We start from the raw sequence: 24,443 nt of genomic DNA on the forward strand, positions 1-24,443 counted from the left end.
CAGGGAAACCTTGTTGTAGCCCTTCGTTATGCAAAGGGGGCTTGTACGGAAGTTGGGGAGAGACTTGCTACCAGGGCCTGCAGGAAGAAATGTTTTGCCACGAGGGCGGCGAGGCCCTGGCCCAGGCTGCCCAGAGGAGCTGTGGGTGCCCCGTCCCTGGCAGCGCCCAGGGCCGGGCTGGATGGGGTTTGGGCACCCTCATCTGGTGAGAGGTGTCCCTGCCCATGGCAGGGGCTGCAAATTGATAGTCTTCAAGGCCCCTTCCAACCCAAACCATTCCATGAAGTTATGAAAATTGTGCTAAAGAAAGGCTGATATGGTCAGAGAGGTTGGTAAAACCCGATGACTTTCCAGAAGAATAATCCTGGTAAGTCTTCCTCGATTTTGCAGTAAGAAGGATGAGGAACTTAGCTGTGGTGCCAGCTGATGAGAAAGCACCTGCATGTGCGCTGCAGCACAATCATTTGGACACATTTGCCGTCTGCATGAACCAGAGCTGTGTAATCTGTCACAGTAGGGCCCGAAGCAGAAGCTGCAGCAAGACAACCGATACAGGATAGTTACGAGGACAGAGTCTCAGTTAATCGTCACAGACTTTCCTAGGAATACAAGAATGACTGAATGATGCTACATCAGAGAAGCAGCTGTCTTCATCCAGTGTTGTCACCAGGGACCAGTACCAGTTTCAGAGCGCAAGAAGCTGGGCTACAGGTATTACTCATGACCCTCAAAAGATCATTTCAAACAAAACAAGGTGCATCCACTTATGCCCCAAATTAACATAGATTCCTGTGGAACCTGCAAATTATACAGAGCTATTATACACATGATTTCTCACCAGTCACCTCACCATCTTAACCGAGCCAAAAGCACCATCCAATCTGTTTTCTTGGCTGGCTGGCTTAAGGGATGGAATCCTGGAACAAGTTTTAGCCGTGCTTCTATTTGTGCACAATTTTCCTAGCTGATAATAAGCCACAATACTTTAGAGCATGGTTTCAAGAAGATAGCTTAGGCACTGAATTATTGTTGTTGTTGTTTTCCATTTATAGATACCAGACAAAGCATGTACTTGTATCATTACAAAGGTAAGATTTACAGAAGGCAGAAGTATACAGTCTTTTAGCCAACCATAATCAAATAAGAAACAGCAATGTGCAACTTGTGGCAAACTGCCATAAACAAATAGTGACAGGGCTTCTTTTTTTTTTTTTTTTTTGGGGGGGGGGGGGGGTGCAGAAATAAGCAAAAGTCCCCTAACAGAGTAGCCAGTGTTTTATCTTAGGGGTCTAGGGGAAACTGCACAACATGAAGTAATCAGCATTCTAGGTCAACCACAAGGTCTTCTTACCTCTCTGTATCTTAAGTATCTTACCTCTCTGTGTTCTTACCCCTTTGGAAGATAAACAGATGGGACCGATGACTCCTCTTGCTTAAAATATTAATTGTATTCGTGTAAATCTTTTCTGTTTTGCTTTGTGTGGCCAGACTGATTTTTTTTTTTATAGGTGGAGGAGGTTGAAGGGAAAGCATTACATAAGTGAGCACTGTTCAGAGCAATTCCTCCAGGCACATGGGCTGGGATTAAACCCATGCTTTCCTCAAAAGTTCTGAGTTGTCCCTCTTCCTTTCCCCTCTCTCTATACTCTTCCCAAACATATGTGCACAACATGTGGGAGATAATGCAACAATGTACGTCCACAGTCATGAGGCTGTTTTTTAATATTGGATTCTGGGTATCGGGGACTCCATGTGCGTGTGTGTACATGCGTCACAGTGAGGAAATGCGATTTTGCCTGCTGCTTTTTCCACCAGCTGCTGGAAACAGAGAGGTTCCAGCATCCCCCTGAACTCTGAGCTGCCTCCCTCCCCTTTTTCTTTCCCCCAAAACAATTAAATCATGACCAGTTAATCATCTTCAGCTCACATGCCTACCTTGCTCTCTCCGTTGCTGGCGTGGGGTGGGCAGCAGGGCAGCGTTGGCTCCTTCCCCAGGACACGAGCAGGACTGGGAACCCTGCCCAAGGCCACCGCTGTCAGCGTGGCCCAGCAAGGCACGGCTCACAGTTGGAAGGAGGACAGGTGGTGGTCCAGAGCCACAGGGCTCTCCTGCGTCTCTCCTTCCCTGCTGCCTGGTCCCCTGCTTACTGAGACATGGCTCTGGGCTCTTGCAGGGACTGAGCACTCCCCTCAGCAATCCTGACAGGGAAAAAACAGAAGGATTTCTTGATAGCATAGCATCATTATACCACTTTTCATTCATTTAATGCAATTACTTACACAATTTGAGACAAGGAAATGAGTGTGTAGGGGGGAAATGTATCAGCTAATGTGATTCATTAGTAACGGTGGGTGAAATACGTCCATGCACAGCGGCAAGGATGAGGTGGCTTGAACAGGTCTTCAGTGATTAGGTGGGTGCTGGTGCTCAACATAAGGTAAATGCTGTCCACCACTATTAGAAAACCATAAGTTAGTCTGGAACAGCTCACACACCACAAAGGCAATCCTGATTCCCAGTTCCTGCTTCTGGACCAATTTTTGGCACTACTTCATCTACAAGATATGGTTGGCACAAGCACAAATAGTGTGGGCTGGACATGAATGAATTCTGCCTGGAAATAAGAAGCAGGCTTTCAACGATTAGATTAGATTGTAGCAGAGAATAATAGCAGGAGAAATACCCTTAACTCCTTTAAGATATGAGTGTTCAGATGTGCTCAGAGGGCTCTGTTGCACTTTATGGTCTCATGTCCAGTCACAATGCCAACTGGAAATTGAGCAATGCAACAGCAATGTGCCAAACTCAAAGTATGCAATCCACCTTTCATTTAAAGCGGTTTACTCTACAACTGGATAGAGTCATTCTATTTTATAAGATCCATTTTTTCATAGCCAGTATCTGACAAGTTATTATATGCTCTCACTATCTTAATCATCTGTAACTTTGAATCATGCTTTAGATTGCTTCTATTCAGTTTGCAAAGCGTAGGAATTGAGGACATCTTTCCTATTCTCAGATAAATCATAGCAGCGGGATCAGGGAAACAAAATGTTCTTAAAGATACATAAATCTCCTTCCATGGTTAGGATTTAGAATTCAGGTAATGCTAATTACAGATAAAAATAAACTTGCAAATGCTTTACATATTTGAAATGATGAAAACAAAGGCCCAAATTGTCGTTTGATCATCAATAACACAGCATAGCAAGAATAGCACTAACGTAACCTTCTCAACAAGAACTTAGCCAAACATCTTTCCACCTTTCCTTCACGTGGAGGATTTAGCCCCCAAATTTAGTTATCGTATCCAGAGCATTTTTAATAGCATGATGAGAGATGAGTCCCAAACCAACCCTCACAGCCAAACTTGGGACACTATGCCACGGACAAGGAGTAAGTCAGCTTTCAAGTAAGTTGGCCCAGGGTTGTAACCACCTCCCATTTTATACTCCTGGAAGGTGTGCCCAAACCCTACCAAACAGGTATCACTTACCTCTTTACATGGTAAATAGTGAGAGATGGCATGAGCTGGCCTCTGGCAGACTTACCTTCTTACGGTCATTCTTCCTTTTCTTAAACTAAAACATTCCCGGGCTCCTCTGCCCATGATTTGCATGTAGGTGAAATTCAATCATCTTTACTGGGAAGAGAGAGACTCTGTACCAGTGCAGAAGTCACTAGTGAGCAGCTTGGTAGGAAGGCATATCCATCGACTCTGTATTTGGATATTTTTTTCTCTTGCCTAGCATGTCTTCAGGTGTCTCCTTCTAAAGAAAGATTATGTTATGAGCAGCAGAATGCCTTAGAAGGCTTACAGAAAGTGACATTAATGTGAAGTAGAAGACTATTTCCTGTTGAGTGAGGGCACATCTTTTCTTCGCAGAGGATTCAGGACATCAGGCAACTTGCCCTTCGCTACTGGCTCCTGGTTCTCACCATCATGTTCTTCTACAATGGGATCTTCCCCTTTGTGGCAGATGCCAGGTATTGTTCTATGGCCATATTCCCACTGACTGACACAAGCCTATCTGAGCCCTGCAGACCCCTTGATTTTGAGTTGACTGGGAAATATGGGGATAATATGGTTTTTCCTTCCACTCATGAAATGCAGAGAAACATATTTTTAACACTTAGTTAAAGAATATGAGGGTTCTTTGACCTTTTTTCCCCTTCAAAGACAATCTGAGATGAGGGAGGCTTCTGAAGTAAGGCAAAAATAACTTAAAGGGAAATGATTCATTCAATATATTAAGCTTAGAACACTGCTACAGGAGGAACAGAAGGATTTGGGAGAAGGGGAAGAAACACGTTAATTAAAAAACAGTTCAGAGACATCTCACCTTTGTGCTAGTGTAGCAGACTACATTTAGAGACGGGTGAGGCTTTGGCTTCACAGGCCTCAGGCAGTTCTGTCCTGCAGTTCCAGCATGTTGTCTGCAGTGCTTGGAACAAAGCTGCTTTCAGCAGCCTGGATCTGGAAGTGAGGAAACCTTTGCATCCGAATGCAAGTCTTGGAGACTTCCTTTTTAATACCTTCAGTTGCTTGAGACAAACAAGCAACCTGTTCAACTAAATGAGGACTCCTGTTTCTGTCCTGTGGTTCTGCTTCAGAAAGTCATTTTGCAACTTTATTCCTATTTGTAAAATGTGGATGATGCGGCTTCTATCACGTAATAATTGTGAACTTGTATACTAGCAAAGGCCTGTAGTAAAAAACGTGAAAATTATTTTGGTAGTATTTCATTAGTGAGGTATAGTAGGCCACCCTGAATGGGTGAGGAATCACAGAATCACAGAGTTGTAGGGGTTGGAAGGGACCTTGAAAGATCATCGGGTCCAACCCCCCTGCCAAAGCAGGTTCCTTAGAGCAGAATGAAGAAATGTTATCAGCTGTTGTAGCAAATGTAAAATTAAGTTATTAATAGTAAAACAAAGAAATTCAAGAGGGCAAGAATAATCAAGGCCTTGATGAGATGGACTTCCTGTGAGTTGCCTTCTCATTTTAACTGAAAACAGTTACATCTGAAAACAATCCTCATTTTTGCAATTCTGCCTCCTTGCATTCTGTTGCGCAGCAAACGTCAAGGCACTAAATCATGTTTCAAGCGTCTCTTCTGGCAAAATATGCTCTGCTGCTTCCCTGTTGGAAAATAATGGTTTCAAGGCCACTCCTGCTTGGTGAATTCTGTTGCAGTAAAACTTCAGGGGACGGTGTTGTTTCATACTTTGATGACAGCACAAGCTATAAAGGCTAGTTATTACTAATTGTAAGTAACAACGCAAAGCCAAACTAGGTTTAAGGAGGTACAGGATCTCTAAATAAACTAGTCTCTCAAAGCTGTTGTGACTGTAAATTCTGTAAAGAATTTGAGTAAGATTTTATGCCATTTTAATGTGTCCCTAGAGAAGGCGAAAGGCTGACTTCCTAAAAATGAAACAAAACCTGGTTTATATAATTTCTGCTTTAACTAGAGATCTTCTTAAAGATGCTAAGAGGCTGTGGGGGAAATCTTGGTTCTTCTAAAACATAGATGTTCAATTTAAATGCTGATCTTTGCTGACAGATTATTTTAAAATATTTTCCTGCTCCTCAGCATTTTCACTCGTGGATTGAGAATGGTTACTTCATGTCTCTTCAAAGAGAAATGCTTAAAAAAAAAAAAAGCCAGGTTTTGGACAGGTGACTGCAAAATTTTTCCTGTGAGCTGTGCTGACATAATTGAACATAAGCAAAACCTTCACCTGCAGTTTTACTCTTCGCTTGCAGAAAAGTCCTGAAAGTAGTGCTTTAAGCTACCAGCATCCCTGTGCTGTGCACCAATTAAAAAGGCAATAGAAACAAATCAACCAATGCTTGGAACTACTATCCAGATTGTATCAAAGTTGCTTACAAGTCCTCTAATTAAAACCCTTTCTATCCATATATTTGTGCTCAGACTTACTTTCCATCAAAATAGCCAGATCAAGAATCCTAGTTATTTAACTTTTTTCTTCCAGTCATTTTATTTTTTTTCAGCAAGTTTATCCAAGATAAATATTCTGGTTACACTCAGCAGGATGCCGCTGATATTGCTGGGGCAGTGTACGACAGCTCCCTTGTTCTCTCTGCAGCAGCTGGCATATTAATTGTGAATATCCAGAAACAGAAATACTTTTTCCTAACTTTTTCAAATGTCTGTTATAACTCCCCCAAGCAGAATTTAGCCTGTTGTTGCTGGACAAGCCGTCCTTTAATTCCTTGCAGCCTGGAAGATGTGCTTCAGTCTGAATGAAATTGTGAGAAATAACGTTATGTGTATATGTAACCCTCTGATCCTTAATTCTGCTGTGGTATCGCCAAACACTGGGAAATGGCTGCACGTTTTGAGAAGTCTGCGACTGGAAAAGCAAGGATCGGGATAAGATTTGCAATTAAATGGGGAAGGACAACCTGCACATAGTCAGCCCACATTTTGTCAAACTCTTCCTTATTTCTCTAACTGTAGAATGGTGTATTTTTCCCCCCCTTTATTAAAACCTACCATTTCACATGAATGCCTAACACTGATTCTCTGGTAAGGGTTTGTCCCAACTCATGAGCTAGGAAATAGCTAGGGCTATTTTCAATAGCTAGAAAATTACACTACTGCCACTCACACCAGCCCGCTTTGCTCAGCTGCTCATTTCAAAGAGAGCACTAGGATCTGTGGGAAGTAAGGATCCCTTGTAAGAGGTTTTCTCTTTGTTTCTTTTACCAGGACCATGTTGGACTGAGAGGCATCTTTGCTGTTAGCTGTGCGGCATTGACCCTGCCAGTCTTCGCTCTCCTGGCATTTACATCTGTTCCTCCACTGGTATCTACCACCTGGCTGGGGATAACTTACTCCTTTGCTGCTGTAAGTTCACAACCCCACTGCTTTAGTTGAGTGTTTTGTGCTGTGATCCTTCCACATCCCGGCTGGCATATATCACGGCTTTTGTGTGCTGAGGAGCAGGTTTAACAGCTCTTGTTTTAAAGTCATTGGCTCCCAAGACCCATAGACCTAGGTTAGTAACAAATGCCCAGCAATGAATCAATGTGGAACAAAACTCAAAGCACAGTAAGGGACCATTTGACGTAGCATGAAGCATTAAACTATTTTTATTTTTCCCAGTAGTTTTTCAACTGTATATACCACCTGAATCTTTTTAGAGTCTTAAGAGCTAAGTCATCAGGTCTAACTCCCCTTCAGAAATCCAGTCGTGTTATTCTGGTTTCACACTACATGCGTTGTCCAGGCTGTCTCAAGCTCTGCTTGAAAAGGAGGGATAACAGTCTAGAACCTGCCGTTGGCTGGGAGCGATATATACCAGATTTTTTTTGAAGATAAAGCATAGGTGTTTGTTTAGTAGGAATAAGTCCTCTTAAAACTGATGACCATTTAACACCTTTCAATAACGCTTACTTAATTCTTCCTTTCGTCATTCCTACCAGGCTAGTATGTGGTCATCTGTACCTCTTGTGGTCCCTCAAGCAACTTCAGGGACAGCTATGGGGCTTGCAACTTCTGTTCAGATGCTTGGAATTGGTTTTTCAAATCTTGTTGTTGGACACATTGTAGGAACAAAGTCCAGGTGAGAATGCTCCCCCCCCCCCCCCACTGCAAGTAAGGGTATCAGCAGTGTGTTAGTGGAATACTACAAACATAAATCAGTGTATTTGCAACCTGATGTTGCAAGAAACTGTAGAGGTGCCTTAAAAGTCTTCAAGTGACTAGTTGTTCCATCTTGTTTTGGCCTTTTCTAGTGAATTAAAGATCCCCCTGTGGCGCTGGCAACAGATGACAATCTTTATGTTGGCAAACACTATTGCACGTATCGTCGTTTCTGTTAGCCTCAGTGTTGTGGACAGGAAACAGGGAAGCATGATAAAAGGCAAAGAATAGCTTTGCATCATCAATTTGCTTTTATTGGTGCCGTAGCTCTTAGGTGTGTGTATAAGTAATTCCCCCTACACAAAAATGGACCACATAAAAAGGATTATCTACTAAGATATTGCTGCAGTGCATATGAGTCTGACCTAGTATCAAGCTATTTGTGGCTGTGATGCTTTGAAAGGTGAGGGTAAGGGCCTCACCCTAGTTGTGATACATGTTGGCCTGGTTTGGCTGGGATAGAGTAAATTGTCCTCCTAGTACCTGCTATGGTGCTGTGTTTGGGATTTAGGAGGAGAAGAATATTGGTAACACACTGATGTTTTAGTTGTTGCAGAGCAGTGCTTACACCAAGCCAAGGGCTTCTCAGGTTCTCCCATGGCCCTGCCAGCGGGCAGGCTGGGGGTGCAGCAGGAGCTGGGAGGGGACAGACCCAGGACAGCTGACCCCAGCTGGCCAAAGGGGTATTCCATACCATCTGGCGTCATGGTGAACGATTACATGGGGGGCTGGCCGGAGTGGGGAGGGACCACTGCTCAGGGACGGGATGGACATCGGTCAGCAAGTGGTGATGCATTGTGCATCACTTGCTTTGTACATTTTGTTGTTATTATCATCATTACTATTATTCCCCTTCCTTTTCTGTCCTATTAAACTGTCTTTATCTCAACCCATGAGATTTTATACCCCCCCCCCCCAATTCTTTCCCCCATCCCACTGCAGTGGGGGAGATTGGGTGCGTGTGAAGCAAACAGCCGTGTGCTGCTTAGCTGCCTGCCAGGTTAAACCACAACGCACGTACAGGAAGAACAATATACTTTTCATCACTAATTCCTTCTCTGAATTTCTAGGGTGGGACACTGAACAGAACAAGAAAGGGAGCACCTGTGGAGCAGGACGACAGAGACCCTGCAGATACCACCCTGCTCCTTGATAATGAAAGGAGAAACAAAGGCTCTGTCAACTGAACCTGAGCAGTCTGAGAACAGTAACAGCTGCCAGACATCACTAATCACTTCAGTTTTAAAGCAGACTTTTAGTCTGCCCGTCTTTAAAGGGAGTCATGGAGGAGACTATCTACAGAAACAGAACGTTTCCACTTCCTTGTACCCGGCACACGAACGAAACATGGCTGCCACGTGGTTCCTAGGCATTGGTACACAGCCAGTGTATAGAGACCTCCACTGGGCACCTTGGGAACTACGCTACAGTAAGTAAACACAGCTGAAGCTTGGACTCGAGCCATTAGGTTCTGTGTATCAGAACTTGCTAAACCAGGTACCTTGAAAGGCCTGTTTTACTTACTGCTCTGCATTAGCACGCATCATTTACAAATTAGATATCCCAAGTAACACCATCATTATTCTTTAGGCAGGAGGTAGAAGACCAGGTAAATCAAAGGGATTAGGTTTGGTACACAAGCGTAGCTTAATTGCATTTTACCTTACAGCAATGCTTCCACAAGCAGTGCCTATTCATTTGCCCACAAAAACATAAAAGGTTTTGATCCAAAATTCTGTCCTTTAAACCAGGGTGCTCTTACGAATGCTAAGGGCTGTTTTACTCAGCCAATTACCCTTTTCACCATGCAAAACTCAAACACTCGCAAAGTGTTTACAAAAGCACAAAGGATGCTTCAAGAATGAAGTAAACTTTCGCATAGCCAAATATAAGAGATGCTGAAATGAATGCCTTAAATAAATAAATTCTTAAGAGAAAAAGTTCTCTTTAAGTTGCATTTGATATAAATGCTGGTAGACTGAAGGCAATTTAGCCACTGACAACATCCGGCCTTAAGTGGTGGTCACAAGATAAATCCACACATTGAAGCAAAATTTTCTTAAACTGAGTATTCCCACAGATGGAGACTCTACTACTGCTGGGCAACCTGTTCCTATGTTTGAGCACCCTCACAGTTTAAAGAAAAAAAAAAGTTCCTTGTGTTCAGATGGAATTTCATGTTTTTTTTTTTTTTTCTGCATACTGCCTCATGGCCTGAGAAGACTCTGGCGCCTCCTTCACTGCCTCCCAGCAGGTATTTATGTATATTATTGATGATTTGGATGAGGGAATTGAGTGCACCCTCAGTAAGTTTGCAGATGACGCCAAGTTGGGGGGGAAAGTGTCCATCTGCAGGAGGGTCGAAGGCCCTGCAGAGGGAGCTGGACAGGATGGGTCGATGGGCAGAGGCCAGTGAGATGAGGTTCAACATGGCTAAGTGCCGGGTCCTGCACTTTGGCCACAACAACCCCATGCAGCGCTACAGGCTTGAAGGACAGAGGCTGGAAAGCTGTGCAGAGGAAAAGGATCTAGGGGTGTCAGTCAACACTCACCTGAACATGAGCCAGCAGTGTGCCCAGGTGGCCAAGAAGGCCAATGTTATCCTGGCTTGTGTCAGGAGTAGTGCAGCCAGCAGGGCCAGGGCGGTGATCGTTCCCCTTGTACTCTGCTCTGGGGAGGCCACACCTTGAGCGCTGTGTTCAGTTCTGGGCCCCTCACTGCAAGAAGGACATCGAGGCCCTGGAATGTGTCCAGAGAAGGGCTATGAAGCTGGTGAAGGGCCTGGAACACAGGTCCTGTGAGGAGCGGCTTTCCCTTGGGTCTCAGGGGCATGGGATTCCTGAAGACCAGTCTTACTGGTAAAGACTGAGGCAAGGCAGGCACTCAGAATCTCAGCCTCTTTTATGTCCTTTCTCACCAGGTCTGCCATTCAGCAGCTGGCCCACATTTTCCCTCATCTTCCTTTTATTGTTTATGTACTTGTAGAAGCTCTTCTAGTTGCCCTTCACATCCCTTGCTAGAATCAATTCCACATGGACTTGGGAGGACAGAATTGCTGTCTGAGAGATTAGGAAAGCCAAGCCACCTGCCCCTGCTACCACCTCTTGTACGCGTCTTTTTTATGTCTGAGCCCAGTGAGGAGGTTCTTTCTCATCCAAGGCTTTCTGCTGCCTTTGCTTGATTTCTTGTTTGTTGGGACAGACCCTTATTGAACTTGGAGGAAGTGATCCTTGAATATCAGCCAGCTCTCCTGGATCTCTCTAGGACTGTATCCCAAGGCATTCTTCCAGGAGGATCTTCAAAGAGGTTGAAATCCAGGGTTGTGGCCCTACTTTTTTTTGCTCTGCTCCCCTCTTAGAATCCTGAATTTCACAATCTCATGGTCACCGCACCCAAGGCTGCTTACAAGCATCACCTCCCTGACCAGTTCTTCCCTGCTTATAAGTATCAGGTCCAGGAGAGCACATTGCTTTATTGGCTCCTCAGTCACTTGTGCCCAGAAGCCGTCATCCATGCACACTAGTTATCTCCTAGATTCGAGATCTCGTGCTTGAGGGCTGCAGTATTGCCCTACCAGTCAATATCAGGGTGGTAAAGCCCCCCACGAGGATCAAGGCCTGTGAATTTAGGGCTTCAAAAGTCAAGAAAGTACTTGTGAACATGTTGCTTACTTTGTACAAAAAGAAATATCATCTGTCCTCTCCTCAGAATACCACCTGTTTTTCATTGATTAAGCAGTACTAAGGACTTGTTCTTTTACTCTGACAATATTGCAGAAAGCTAGCACTGTTGTTTAGAGCTTTTAAGCAAGCTTCAGTGATTTATCCCTGATGTCCCACTACAGTATTTTCACTCAGCTGCTAAGTCAGACTCTTGCTAGACTGTGGCTTTGAATACTTCTCTTCTGAACACTGTACTATTCTTCAGTGCTCAAATCCTGCTGTTTCCCTTTTTTTTTCCAACTGGAATAATTTAAAGGTATTTTTCCAAATGTGATTATTAAAAAACACATGCAGCATATGCTCAAGCTGGAGGCTTGTCTAGAGAAGACATGTTCCAAAGAGCTGATTTTGTGTCAGTTACTACCAACACCTTACGCAAAAGCGATGACTATCAGTCCAATCAGCCTGGTTGACAGGAAGTCAAGCTGTCTCAGTTTATACACCACATAATTCTGCAGCTAAACTCAGCGGCGTTGTTCTTGTAATGAGTGCTAGAATAGCCACTGGAAGTCCTGCATTCAGTTCCCATGAAGAAGGTCAAAACCATGCCAATTTATTTTCCATCACATTATCTACTTCCCAGTTACTACAGTTTTACTCTAATGTTTTGATGAACCGTTGTGACGTACTTTCCTTAAAACCTGCTACTGGTAAGCAGTTCTCCTGAAGATGTAGCCCTGGAAGTCTCCCTGCCTACTGGGTGTCACTGTGAAGCTTTCCTGGGTATTTGTGCATCACAGCCTGTAACATGAGAACTTCTGCTGGTTGCAGAGGTCTTTGTAGATACCATTTTACAAAGATCACTGGCAAATGCTCTTATAAACCCTTTCATGTAATCTTAAAAAAAAAAAAGGGGGGGGGGGGGAAGATTTCTAGTGGCCCTTATGTCTGTTGCACCATCTTTGGGTTGGGAGGCTGCTGTTAGAGCCTCTTACAGAGAAGAGCTGTTCCTAAAAGACTGTTCATGTCTTCCTGCTCAGACTAATAAAACTTGAAGCTGACATAACTACAGTAAGGAGGCAGAGAACAAGAAAGAGTACCTGCTCATCTCCATTAGAGTACGTCAGCAGCTTCCTGTCACTCCTGTTTAACTGCTCTTTTCACTAATTACTCCACTGATGACTAGAAAGCCACCTTCACTTTGCCTGTTTTCCTGCTTCTTGTTTGCAGCTACTGTTGAGATGCCAGAGCTAATTTCCAAGACAGGAGTTGCAACTTGAAAGAAGGCAAAGCCAGACTCAGCATCCTATTGCTTTCTGTAGTGTAGTACAGCATACTATCTTGGTTATGACCCTGCTTTATTCCTCCAAGAAAAATAAACAAATAAATGCAAAACCCTAGCCTCAACGTTCTAAACCTTCACCGTTCCCTAAGGGAAGCGATACAGAACTTCAGCAGAGCTTCAAGCAGAAGTTCAACAGGAGATAAGTCAGAGGACTTGAGCGAAATGCTAGGTGGTCAGTTGATTCCCAAACGATGAAGATCCAAGTGCCAATTGAGCACAGTCCTCACTTTGACAGGCAAACAAACTCTTCTCCATCATGCAGTCACATGGATAGCTGAGGTACGTGGACACCCATGCACCAGTATGATATTACACAGCTGTCAACTGCTAGAATTTGTCAGTAATCCTGGAATTAGCAAGGAACATATCACAACAGTTACTCATTTTTAGTGCTTAAATAATTGAATCCATACAACACTACTTTACATGTGCTCTCACTAGACAAGCCCCAGGAATGTACTTTAGATTTTCCAAGTATGAGTAATGTCTATAAATACTTCAAAAAACAAATAAGCAGTAACGCCACTTATTTAAAACACCAATAGAGGACAATCTTCCTTATCAAGAGCACAAACTATGCTTTTGTTTATCAAAGGTTATACAGTGATGTAGCAGAACAATATCAGACAATGCTTGCTTAAAACAGAGTGCATAAAAGTCAGTCTTAACAGTGGAAAATATGCACTAATCTGGATTAATCATTTTCACAGGGGATTAGCAGGGATTACACAATGCAGCTGAGTTGTTTGTTAGAACATCACCTTGTACTGTACAGGCACGGTGATGTATTTAGGAACTAAGCAGCAATGCCTAGAATTGTTTTCTCTAATTTGACACTACTTGTCAAAACGTGCAAGTAATCCTTTAACCACTTTTAAGCTTAGTAGCACAGATACCTTAATTTTTCTTCCAAAAATAAGCCAGTAACCTGGATAACGTTCTACCATGTTTAAACTTCAAATTCCCAATTGAGGGGCAAAGCAATGACAATGTGTAGCTGCAAAATGAAACTATAGTATTGTCTACAATATAAAGACAATCCCTTGTTACTAATGCGGTAGGTATCAAGGATATTCACAGGTTCTCACACTAAGCAGATGCTATCCAAAGCATTATGCAGGCTTGAGAGAGAAGTTCTTAACCACAAGCAGCAAAACTCTCAGTGCGGAACAGAATGACTAGAAACAAGTGGTAGGTGAGAGGCTCTGTAGGGTATCACAGTCTGTAACTTATGGCATAAACTCAGACTTAAAACAAGCTGGCTGAGAGGACAGAATGTCCAGCTCACCAGGAACTGGAGTTATAGTTAGCTCCGTTCCGTTGGCAGAGATAATATGGCATAAGAGGAGAGTTCTGCTCTTTGGAAGTGTAGAAATGGGGATGCAACTCCTCCACATGAAGAGCATCCCTGCTTAAGGGGAGTTATGTTATTGTACAAAACATTGAAATACTGAAAACGTGAACATTCAAGCCTATTTACAATATTGTTGAAGAGCATAACAGCATTCCTGCATCATGCAGAACGTGGAATGTTACCCACAGAAATGCAATGATCTGAACAGCCCACCCTTGCTGCTGTCCCTTAGCTCCCAAGATGTGCTTTCTCATGAGCGACCTCAGGTAGGATGTCACATCTCCAAAGAATACTCTCCACTACAGAAGGCCTGAAAACATTTGTGTTATTTCTCCAGTTTCAGATACCAAAATTCAGTGTTATCTACACTGAACTAGACCACCCATTAATTTATAAGAGCAAACATCTACAGCACACAGTGATGTAGCAAAATACAGAGGTTTATTGAGAAGTGCATGATTAATCATCTGATTTCCAATCGCCTTCCGTGGCAGAGAAATGTTATCAAATTTACTTGATAAACTGAAAACAGTTTAAATTCCAAAGAAAAAAAAAACAAAAATGAACAAAGTAAACACAGTTTAACCAATTTAAGGCCTTGTTGGAAGCTTGTTTAAAAGACAGGCACTGTAGCCAATGCAGTAAAAGATGCCAAGCCTAAGCTCAGTATCAGAGACAGTATCAATTACACCAGACCTTTCAATGCAGAAAACAACTTCTGGTTGACTTTTCTACCTGGTAACCTCTTAAAAGCCTGTAAAGTAGTAGAACAAGACATTGAAGCAGAAGTATCAGACTCAGAGGCAAGACAGCACAGACTCTCAAAAAGCTGCTAGGAAATACATGTTTAGAAGTAACACAAATTGAATACAGGGTTGAAATTTTTTGAAATTAGAATTCCTGCGTTGTTCTCCCAGGGGGGCAAAATAACAGGGAGTCCTAGATTTATTTGAGAGGTACAAAGGCATTGTAATTCCTACTTTTCATGATTATTTCTACCCTTAGCACTTCCCATATATTTCATTTTCACAATCGGAAAAGGCAACTAAGTCTTCAAGCAGTCATCCACCACTTCTGACATATACTGAACAGAACAGTCTAATAAGCACCGTAATGACAGAGAGTTTTTAGCACCTGACCCAGAGAGAGTCCCCTCTAAGCAGCAGCAGTTTTCAGGGAACCTGGGCTAGTACAGCAGTGGATATACACAGATAAGGCCACTTGTTCTTTGGTGTACCTGAACAACTCCTGTTTTGAATGTCAAATGTAAAAATCACTACTAAATTCACTGAGCCACCTAAGCAACTAATGTTAGCATTCAATTATCAGAACTCTGAAAATGAAAGCTAATTCAGAGAATCAATGATGTGAGCTACCCTCCCCAACATATGCTTCTGCAAAAGAAAGAAAAGCACATCTTCCAAATATGATTTAAGATAGCCAGCATGATCAAAAGGTTTGTATTGCTAAAGTCTTTGTTTCTCCAACTAGGATAGTCTACAGTATGTCTCAAAACAACTACAACTGTGGTATGGGGAGAATCCAAGTAGCTTTTCCCCCTTAGCAACAGAAATCTGAGTCAGTCAAAGGCAAATCTAAGGCTGACCAAAGACAAGAGAATTCACTAACAGAGTCAGCACAGACAAACAAAAAAAAATGCACTGTGGTAAAGACAACAGAACAGTCCTGGTTTCCGCAGTGTACAAAGTAAAAAAACTGTTGCAGAAACTAAGGCATTTCTGTACAGGTTGGGTTATCAAAGCTGGCTGGCTAGACATCTCAGTATATTTTCTACATTAACTATACATCATAGGTTGCTTCTCCTCAAAGAATACCATGAGGTTATTGTTTGCACCAACATCTTCTCCAGGAAGTGTGCAAGCACTCAACCGAGATGCTTTTAAAGTCTTCTAGAAGCATCTAGAAGAAACAGCACATTGGACTGGTATTACCATTCATCAAGAGCTAGTCAGAGTAATCAGCAGACTACTGAAGGCAGCAGAAATGCCTGAATATTCTGAGGAGGGGAACACTAAGATACTTATTAACATATGATGATTTATGAGAGCATAAAAGACTTTCAGCATGTTTTGTCCTTGTATCCACAAACATGTACTGTTCGGTAAGAAAGGAGAAAAAAAGAACCAAAGACTACAGACACTCAAGAACACAGTAGCACTAGTTGTTCCAGTTGAACGTATTTACATTAAAGTGACTGCAGGTCAACTCATACTGTGAATCTGTGTCCTGTTGCCTAGAGAAAAGCAGAGCCTACCTGCTGTGCTTCAGAATATTCCAGATGTGACCCCTGGGTCCCTACCCATTCACAATCTTTTACATGTTGACTGTATGGAAAAGCCTGACTCCACAAGAGTGTCCTGAGCCACTGGCAAGCTAAGAACCTAAGGGCCTGATGAACTCCCCACAAAGTAGCACTGCTCTTTCACAAAGTTACACTAATGCCCCCCCCGCCACCCACCCAGGCAGGCAGTCCATACTCATGTCTTCTGCAGGGCACCCTTACCCTCCCCAGCCCTCCCTCCCCAAATCATCAGGTTTCCTTTCCACACACTTTGGCATAACCCTCATCCATCTGCCTAAGAACCTATCCACAAACAATAGTCCATAAACTGACCTCACAACCACAGACAAGACTTTCTGTGCAGACTCCGTTAGTGAAAGTGAACAGATGACCCTAATAGAACGCAATGCTGGATTTTCCACCCGGGGGATTGAGAACTTTGTTGTGAGAGCGTGGTCTTGGCCCTAATCTGGGCTCATGATTGTCTATCTTGGGTTCTGGCTCCTTGCATCGCTCCTCTTTGCCCAGATCTTTTTTCTCACCACCGTCTTCCAGCTGTGGTTTGTTGTTTTCTGCAGCTGAACAATAAGAAAAAAAAGGATTAGACCAACTAGCAGACTGTAGCGAACAATACATTTTTTGCACACATCATCTTGACTAGGCTGCATTTTTTCTCCATGGCTCCCATCCACAGTACACTACGGATATGGTTTATACCTATTCATTCTTTCCTGAAAGAAACAGGTACTGAAGAAGAATTTCACTTCTGTAATAACTCCTCTCTTGCTTCAGCAATCTTTCTAAGAAAGCCACGTAGGCTAAGCAATGTACCTTCAGAATTACTTTGGCAGTGTCAGACAATTAAGAGATTCACCAATCAATCCTTTCATACTGCTTGAAAGCAGCGCTCCCATCATTCTGTAACAGTAATTAGCAGAGTACATTTTGTCAGTCAGCTATTTGTTACTTACAACTAGAGAAGGCCAAGACTACACGCTTGAAGGAAGCAATCTGACAGATACATATGGAATCTGTATATATAGAAAAACGTCCTACCTATAGTATCAAGTAAAGTATACATGCAAGCTATATACACATTATCAAGGCTTGTGCATGGGGTGTTATCAGTAAGAGGAAGAGAACAATTTCCATGAAGTCACATGACTCAGTTTTTGACTAAGAGAAGGAAAACCTCTGTTATATAATGCTAAGCTTTAGCCTTGTTTTTAAGAGGAAAACATAAGAAACTGTTCCTCAGATCATGTCATCTCAAGAACAGCAGAGAGTTTCTGTTGCTGACCTTCTGGCTTCTTTGGTGTTTCATCTTCCTTCAAGACAATGTGATCCTGCAATGAAACCAAAAACTGTCTTAGTATATCACCATTCTCAAACAGCAACTCTGTCACAAGATCTTTTAGAAGTTTTTCCTTTGTTTCTTATCAAAGTTCATACATTTATTATGGTAAAAGCTGACAACTGCAGACACTCTTCTGCACATTCATCTCTTCTGCACTCTTCAGCCCTTCATCCCCCTCCACCACTTCATAATCCCAGAAGAAATTCTAGAGTTTAGTTCTATTAGTGGACTCCTACATTACATTCAGGTGCACATCTCAGACGATTCATTGAAACAGATGAACACACTATGCTAATTCATTAGATACTTAAAACTTTATCTGTGATAAGCAGTTCAGTCCAAAGGCATGGAATTACCATTCTTGACAAGTATGTAATACCATCCAAGAGAAGTTAAGACAACTTAGAACAACTAGAACACAAGCAGCCCTTCAGCACCCAAATTGACGTTTGGCAATTACTGTTGTAGGTGAGTAGCAATAGAGACCCAAACAGTGAGGTAATTAACAAAGCCTTTTAAAACCACTTTCCCGATAACGTTAATTGTCAGAAATACAAAACGATAATGCAGAAAAGCTTTCATGTTTTCCCCACCCACGAAATTCAACTTGCAGTAATTGTTGCAAATATGCTACCTCCTTTCCATCCCTGTATCTCCCACAACTTTAATGCTCTAGTTAAATTCCAAGGAGTTTCCGAAGTTCTGTCCTCCCTTTAGTCAGGAAATCACAGGAATTAAAATTTTACATTACAAAAAAAAAAAAAAAGACCAGCCCCATAAAGGGGTACAGAGGAACAAAACACAGCCCTTTGCTACTCCAACAGTGCTACTTCCAACAAAATCTAGCTTCCACAGCCTTTTTCCCCCTCCTTTTCTTATGACTCAACCCCTCCCAAATAAACTTGGGAGCACGCATAAAAAGTTAGGCAAAAGCCCACTACCCGTACCTTCAAATTTAGGAGGGAAAATTGAAAAAAAAAATAGTTAAATTTGTGCAATCTTTTCTTCCTAAGGTTCCAAGAAAAATGAGACTACTACTATTTCTTCAGCATAAAGAGTGTCAGCTGCATTTCATAGGATGCTAGGTTTCCATGGTACCTCACATACGAAAAACACTGCCAACATGGCAATTACTCCTTTAACAGTATCTACTTCGCATAAGGCAACAGTTGTAAATCCAAATATAGGGCTTTTGAACAGACAAATCAACTGACTGTAACTGGGAATGTTTCCTCCTTTTTTTCCAAAGCCAGATTTGGTCACAACTTTCCAACTCGTACATATCCCAGCTTTAAGACCAACAAATGATACCCGATACAGTAAGATACACTTGTCTGACATCACAAGATCAATCACATGCTAGACCTGAAACTCAAAGTTGATCATCAGTGTTGATCACTTAATCTTAATCATCTCCTGCTGAAGTTTGTTCATGTTGAACGTTGATGCATATATTTGAGAGAGGTGAAGACAACAGCAAGGTCACAGGACGATTTTGACTGTAGTTCACTGGTGTACACTGGCTTTCCAGAGTGGGCGTCAACATCACCTCTGCCAAACTGCACAGTATAGAGAAATCTTCTACCCATCTTAAAATACCTCTTGGCTGTGTGCCCAGAACTCCATCTGTACCTCACTTGTAAGATGATCAAAGGATTCAAAAGCACTATTTTAAAAAAAAAAATACACTTCTGCAGTGTAATTAACAGTTTTACTACAAACCACAGGGCATAGTGAGAATCAATATACCAAAGCTGATAATGTATAAAGAGATTTCAGGAATAACTGCCTAATTTGAGATTACCCCATTCATAATTTAGGTTCGTCATTTAAAAAAAAATGCAGGCATTGCTGTGTTGGTAACAAGACTATAAGATGACTCACTGAGCTTCTTGGCTCAACAGTGAAAATTGTACAAATACCTTAGGCTTGTTTGGGTGTGCTCGCACAACACTGGTAGATACTGGAGACCCAAAGATATCACTTGTCTTCCCACCAGGTGGATTCATACGCGGACGAGGCTGAGCAGTACCAGAATCCTCAAAAATACCACTTTCTTTTCCCCCTGAAAGGTAATTGTTACATTTTTTTCCAGATGACTTAGATTTACCACGTTATATAAAAAAAATGCAAGAATTCAGACTTCTAGACCCCTGCTATCTAGAGATATCTTGCCTGAAGATATTGGTTGAAATCCCTTGTTACAAGAACTCAGTAGAGAGTCTCAGATTTCACAGCTGTACTCATTGCAGCTAACTGATGATAGAACTCTAGAACAGAAGCAGCTTCATCATTTCCTAGGCCCCCATTTTACAAAATGTACTCATTTTGTAAAGAAACATAACATCAGATAAATATTGTTGTACGATAGTAACGTGAAACCGCTTCTGCTTTGCAATTCAGAGCCCAATCATGCTGCAAGAAGAGACTGCACTTACCTGGAGGGTTTGTTCTTTTTGGAAAATTTTGCGGTTCTTCTGATGCTCCAAAGATATTGGATGCCATCCGGTGTGGCCTGCTGGAAGAAGAAACTTCTTCTGTACTCCCGAAGAGATTACTAGACCCTCCTCCAGGAGGCTTCAATACCCTACATCACAGAATGAGAGAAGCAAGAGATGGAAGTGTTTGAAACGTACAACGTTCAACATATTTAATGCCCCCTTCGCATTCCCCCTTGTATGTTATGATTGACTGTTCTGATTTGAACTTACTTCAGGTAAATCTGTTAAATCCGTGAAGCATCTACTTTTGAGAAGATGCCCTAATAAAATATTCCCAAAATATTACCAGCCTCCTAGTCAGTCAACTTGACTGTTATCTGCTATTACTTGGAATGGTCACAGCAGTGCTACCAGAACGAATGTCTATGCTATCTGTGGTCTTCCAGACACAACACAAAAATACTTATGTCTGATTGGTATTTTAAAAAAACCACTACAGTGTCAGACTACGTTAAATTACATACATTGATTTTGCATCTGACGTAATTCAAACACATCAATTTATAAATAAATTCAGATATTTCCTAACTACTAAATATTTGCTAGTTTCAACCATCAGTTATCATATCAGATGCTGGAGAGTTTGGAATGGAAGTCAAAAGTGTGAGAAGCTGAATTTTTAGCTGCCAAGATGCACAGCCGTTAAGATCAGAGCTCCGTACCACAGGTATATCAAATGGATCCTATTAAAAACTGGAGATTGCAATAGAATTAGACCAACTTCTTGAAAACCTACTGAAAGTCATGCTTGCCATCAAGTAATAAGTCTCCAGTTAATACCTATGCCTTGTTAAGGGACTTCAAGTCCTCTCCTGAAAAGGAACTGAACCATTACCTGAGAGTAGTGTAAACAGAATTAATTGAAGAATTCACAGAAGTATGGCAAAGCAATGAACATCTAGGTATCAAAAACAACCTTCACAGTCATAGCTACTTGACCAACTACGTGAAATCTTAGCAGCTGAGCAATACAGTAGCTGAATTACACCTCTTCTCACCTGAAAACCAGATCTGGAACCTAAGCTCACCTTTCCTCTAATACAATGGGAACAATTATAAGTTACAGTTACAATTATAAGTCTCGATTATTTGATTAGCAAGCCGAATAAAACATGAAAATAAAGCCAAAACCAATTGTTAGTCTTACGTCGTCCTCCCATTTTTATCACAGCATATATCCTAAAAAACCCTACTCCTGCAATGAGCAAGCTGGAAGAATCATTTGCGGTGCTCAGGAGGCCCTTTCAAATCAGCACGGTCAGCGTCCCTTTCTCCTAGCATCACCCAGAAAAAATGTTGGAACCCCACAGACATTAAGTGGATTTCCCTCCTCGATTTCTAAAGCTTCCAACTACTAGCACCCTTCCAATTATTCCATAACAAAATAAACATTCAAGCGACAGCAATACCAAGTCCATAGAACTCTAAATAATGCTGATTCAGATAACTAAGACATTCAGAGGAACTATCAAAAATAACCTAGAAGTATAGCAACGAACTCTTCCCCCTTCTGGTTTCAAAGACGTGACAGGGTTTTGCACTCCTTCACTTCAGCCAAAAGCCAGGGAGAATACAAAGTTATTTTGTTTCTGCACAGACCCTAGGGCAGTGCTGGCCTCCTCACACTGCCAAGTTCCACTTGCTTCTAGATCAGAGTGAGGCGGTCAGGTCTCCCACACCAAGTAATAAAATAAGATTTACTCCGTGAATCCTACCAACAAGAAACAGCTCAAACTTGATATGCCAGTGTGAGCTGCTTCAGCAGAGTAAAGGACATCACAAAGTAGTAGGGATTGGAATGGACCTTGAAAGCTCATCCAGTCCAATCCCCCTGGCGGAGCAGGAACACCTCGATCAGGTCACACAGGAACACATCCAGGCGGGTTTTGAATGTCTCCAGAAAAGGAGACCTCACAACCCCCCTGGGCGGCCTGCTCCAGTGCTCTGTCACCCTCACCCTGAAGAAGTTTCTTCCCATATTTAAGGGGAACCTCCTATGTTCCAGCTTGCACCCATCGCTCCTTGTCCTATCATTAGATGTCACCGAGACAAGCCTGGCTCCATCCTCCTGACGCTCGTCCTTTACATATTTATAAACATTAACGAGGTCTCCCCTCAATCTCCTCCAAGCTAAAGAGACCCAGCTCCCTCAGCCCTTCCTCGTAAGGGAGGTGCTCCACTCCCTTAATCATCCTCGTGGCTCGGCACTGGACTCTCTCAAGCAGACGAATTCAACATACACTTTATAATCATTTTAGTTTATATTTCTATTATACCAGTTTGCATAGCAATACTTTTTGTGCCTCATAGCCAGAGAATTTGGATCTTTTCTCTTTCAGCGGTAGGGGAGCAGACAGGAAGCTATGGTGTTTTTTTCTCTTCTCTTTTAAACGGTAATTAAAAAAAAACTTATTCTGTGCAATCTAAATCTGCCTCTTCCCACCCAACAGACTAGAACTCTGTCAATTCATCTCAAACAGCTAAATTAAGAACCTACCCTGTAAGTTTAAAAGCCTCTACAAATTGCTTTGTTCTCTCCTGGCAGGCTTGAAGAATTTTAATTAGGTTTTGTGGTCTTTTCTGCTACACTCAAACACCCTTGAATTTGAATTTTCTTCCCTAATTAAACCTCTCAGCCAACCTCTGGAAGGGGTGCCAAGACTCAACCATTACTTCAAGACACTGACTAAATAAATATTCTTATATAGATTATACATCTACAATTATATACAACTGAAAGCAGATCAATGAATTCCTGGTTTTTGGAGAGCTCTAACAAAGCAGGCAGGAGAGGCAGATGCATTGCACGTCAGAGACCCTCGCTGGGCTAACCAGCAGAAGGGCAACCAGAGAGCAGGTGCTAAGGTTTGGAACACCAGCCCCTAAAACAAAGCCCCAAAAGTTGCAGGCCAGCTTCTGCTGTTAGATCAGTACAAATTCCCTGCTCATTAAATAGCTCCCTCATCTTATAAAGAAGCAGCGAGCTTTGTTCAGTCAATTCTCCTATTGAGCTGAACGCTCTGCAGTATTTTTACAATAGCACTGATGGGGAGGATGTGTATTATATTGTTATATTTCCAAGGTGGCTACCAGTTCAGACAATATTGAACATTTTCAGCTCCACAAAGTAGCTGTGAAACTGCTCGTATACTAGATAAATTGCGGACACATGACAGCACGCCATTTTTATAGTGTACATCAACAGCATGATGATAGAAATCTGCCCGGCTTTGTCCTCAAAGCAACAACTCTTAAACATGCAATTTGGTTTTATTTTGGAATAGCAAAACTTTTAAAAAACAAAAAAAAAAACTTCATTACGAAAGTTTAACAAAAATAAAACTAGGCAGTTAATTTCTCTCAGCAAACAGAAACAGCAGAACAGTGGGACAGCAGCGCTCGCTGTATCGCTGTGCACAATCCCTGGATGACCAAAGACCAATAAATCTTTGCTTAAGGAAGGACCAGAAAATGTTTTGGGAAGAAAACATCCTTTAAAACCCTGCCACGGCTTAAAACCAGAACAAAAGGCGAACTTAAAGCCCCCCCCCCCCCCACGACTGCCGAACGCTTCCTTCCCCTCCAAACCCGCGACCACCTCACAGACGGCTTTTACCGCTCCAGCCCCGGGCCAGGAGCACACACGGCCCCATCCGAGCGCAAACACCACGCGGCGGCCTCATTAGGGGAAGGTAATTAAACCGCTTACGCAGGCGTCAGTGCCGGACCCCGTGAGGGCGCCCCGGGCCCGCCCAGCTCCCTCCTCCCGCCCGGGGACGGAGCCGGGCCCCGCTCCGGCCCGGCCGGCCTTCCGTGAGGCGAAGCGAGGCCCCGCGAGCTCACCGCGGCCCCGGCGGCCACCGGACGGTGCCGGGACGCGGCTGGAAGGGCCCTCGGCGGGGCCCCCCCGGCCCTCGGCGCCGCGCCTCAGGCCGCCCCCGCCGCCCTCAGCCCCTCCCGGCCCCGAACAAAGACCCGCCGGGGGCCCCGCGCCGCCGCCCGGCTCCTGCCGCTTCCCCCCCCTCCGCCGCCGCCCCACCTGGAGCTGGGCTTGGCAGCGTCGGCCTCCGGGCCCTGGAACATGGCAGCAGCCGGGCTCCGCAGCGCTCCGCCGCGCCTCACCGGGGAGCAGGTAGAGCCGGCCGCCCCGCCCCCGCCCCGCCCCGCCGTTGGTTGATCCGGCTGCCCATCACGGGGATCCGCCTATCGGACGCGGTTCGCCCCCTCGGGGTCCCGCCTGTCCGG

General features: G+C 43.2%; 3 protein-coding genes across 3 annotated transcripts in view; 1 reads left to right on the top strand and 2 right to left on the bottom strand.

Annotated features, from left to right (window-relative positions):
* CARHSP1 (calcium regulated heat stable protein 1) overlaps positions 1 to 2,278 on the bottom strand; it is a 37,566-nt gene extending 35,288 nt beyond the window's left edge. The window contains exon 1 of the mRNA XM_080557112.1: positions 1,936 to 2,278. Coding sequence (XP_080413238.1) covers positions 1,936 to 2,263 — 328 coding nt within the window. The 5' untranslated portion in view covers positions 2,264 to 2,278. The remainder of the gene's footprint in view (positions 1 to 1,935) is intronic.
* LOC308178451 (lysosomal dipeptide transporter MFSD1-like) lies at positions 51 to 14,607 on the top strand. The gene is made up of 8 exons (XM_080557130.1): positions 51 to 711; positions 1,053 to 1,088; positions 3,888 to 3,988; positions 6,021 to 6,132; positions 6,742 to 6,879; positions 7,458 to 7,597; positions 7,770 to 7,881; positions 8,748 to 14,607. Exons 1-8 carry the CDS (start codon positions 622 to 624, stop codon positions 8,862 to 8,864), a joined length of 846 nt encoding a protein of 281 aa, XP_080413256.1. The 5' UTR covers positions 51 to 621; the 3' UTR covers positions 8,865 to 14,607.
* On the bottom strand, positions 14,461 to 24,382 carry JPT2 (Jupiter microtubule associated homolog 2). Its single transcript, XM_080557126.1, has 5 exons — positions 24,238 to 24,382; positions 20,136 to 20,284; positions 19,620 to 19,762; positions 17,641 to 17,686; positions 14,461 to 16,918 (listed from the first exon to the last, which is right to left on the bottom strand). Exons 1-5 carry the CDS (start codon positions 24,279 to 24,281, stop codon positions 16,734 to 16,736), a joined length of 567 nt encoding a protein of 188 aa, XP_080413252.1. The 5' UTR covers positions 24,282 to 24,382; the 3' UTR covers positions 14,461 to 16,733.
* Positions 24,383 to 24,443: the final 61 nt, after the last annotated feature.

The sequence above is a fragment of the Anser brachyrhynchus genome (assembly GCF_964034855.1).
Source record: "Anser brachyrhynchus genome assembly, chromosome: 15".
Classification (NCBI taxonomy): Eukaryota; Metazoa; Chordata; class Aves; order Anseriformes; family Anatidae; genus Anser; species Anser brachyrhynchus.